The sequence below is a fragment of the Propithecus coquereli genome, unplaced genomic scaffold (assembly GCF_000956105.1).
Source record: "Propithecus coquereli isolate 6110/MARCELLA unplaced genomic scaffold, Pcoq_1.0 Scaffold426, whole genome shotgun sequence".
NCBI classification, from domain to species: Eukaryota; Metazoa; Chordata; class Mammalia; order Primates; family Indriidae; genus Propithecus; species Propithecus coquereli.
Window position 1 is genome coordinate 850,679 of NW_012150019.1, and position 546 is coordinate 851,224.

General features: G+C 54.0%; 1 protein-coding gene across 1 annotated transcript in view; it reads left to right on the forward strand.

The window, feature by feature from the left end:
• The window catches only part of TNXB (tenascin XB), a 64,377-nt gene that overhangs the window by 37,310 nt on the left and 26,521 nt on the right, over window positions 1-546 (forward strand). Inside the window, exon 20 of the mRNA XM_012653640.1 lies at window positions 345-544. Coding sequence (XP_012509094.1) covers window positions 345-544 — 200 coding nt within the window. The remainder of the gene's footprint in view (window positions 1-344; window positions 545-546) is intronic.

The following is a 546-nucleotide window of genomic DNA, read 5'->3' on the forward strand; positions in this document are numbered from 1 at the left end:
AGGAAGATACATTGCAATTGAGAAAACCAGAATTTTAAATAGGGTGGTCAGGGAAGATCCCCCAAAGAGGGTGGCTGAATAAAGACTTAAAGTGAGTGTGGGCATGAGCCATACAGGCATCCAGGGAAAGAATGTTCAGGTAGATGGAACAGTCAGTGCAAAGGCCCTGAGGTAGGACGTTGCCTGGCATGTTTGAGGGACCACAAGGAGGCCATAAAAAGACCTGGATAATCAAAAATGGATCTTAAATTAGGCCCAGAGCCGGCTCACCTTTTGACCTCAAACCTGGGGCCTCAGTGGCTCCTTCCAGCAACAGGAAAGATTATGTTTATGTCTCTTCCCAGCCCCCAAGGAGGAGTTCCCTCATGCCCCACCTCCAAAGCCGAGCCTAGGCGAGATGACAGTGACGGATACCACCCCAGACTCCCTGAGCCTGACCTGGACGGTCCCGGAGGGCCAGTTTGACCACTTCCTGGTCCAGTACAAGAACGGGGACGGGCAGCCCAAGGTGGTGCGGGTGCCGGGGCACGAGGACGGGGTCACCGT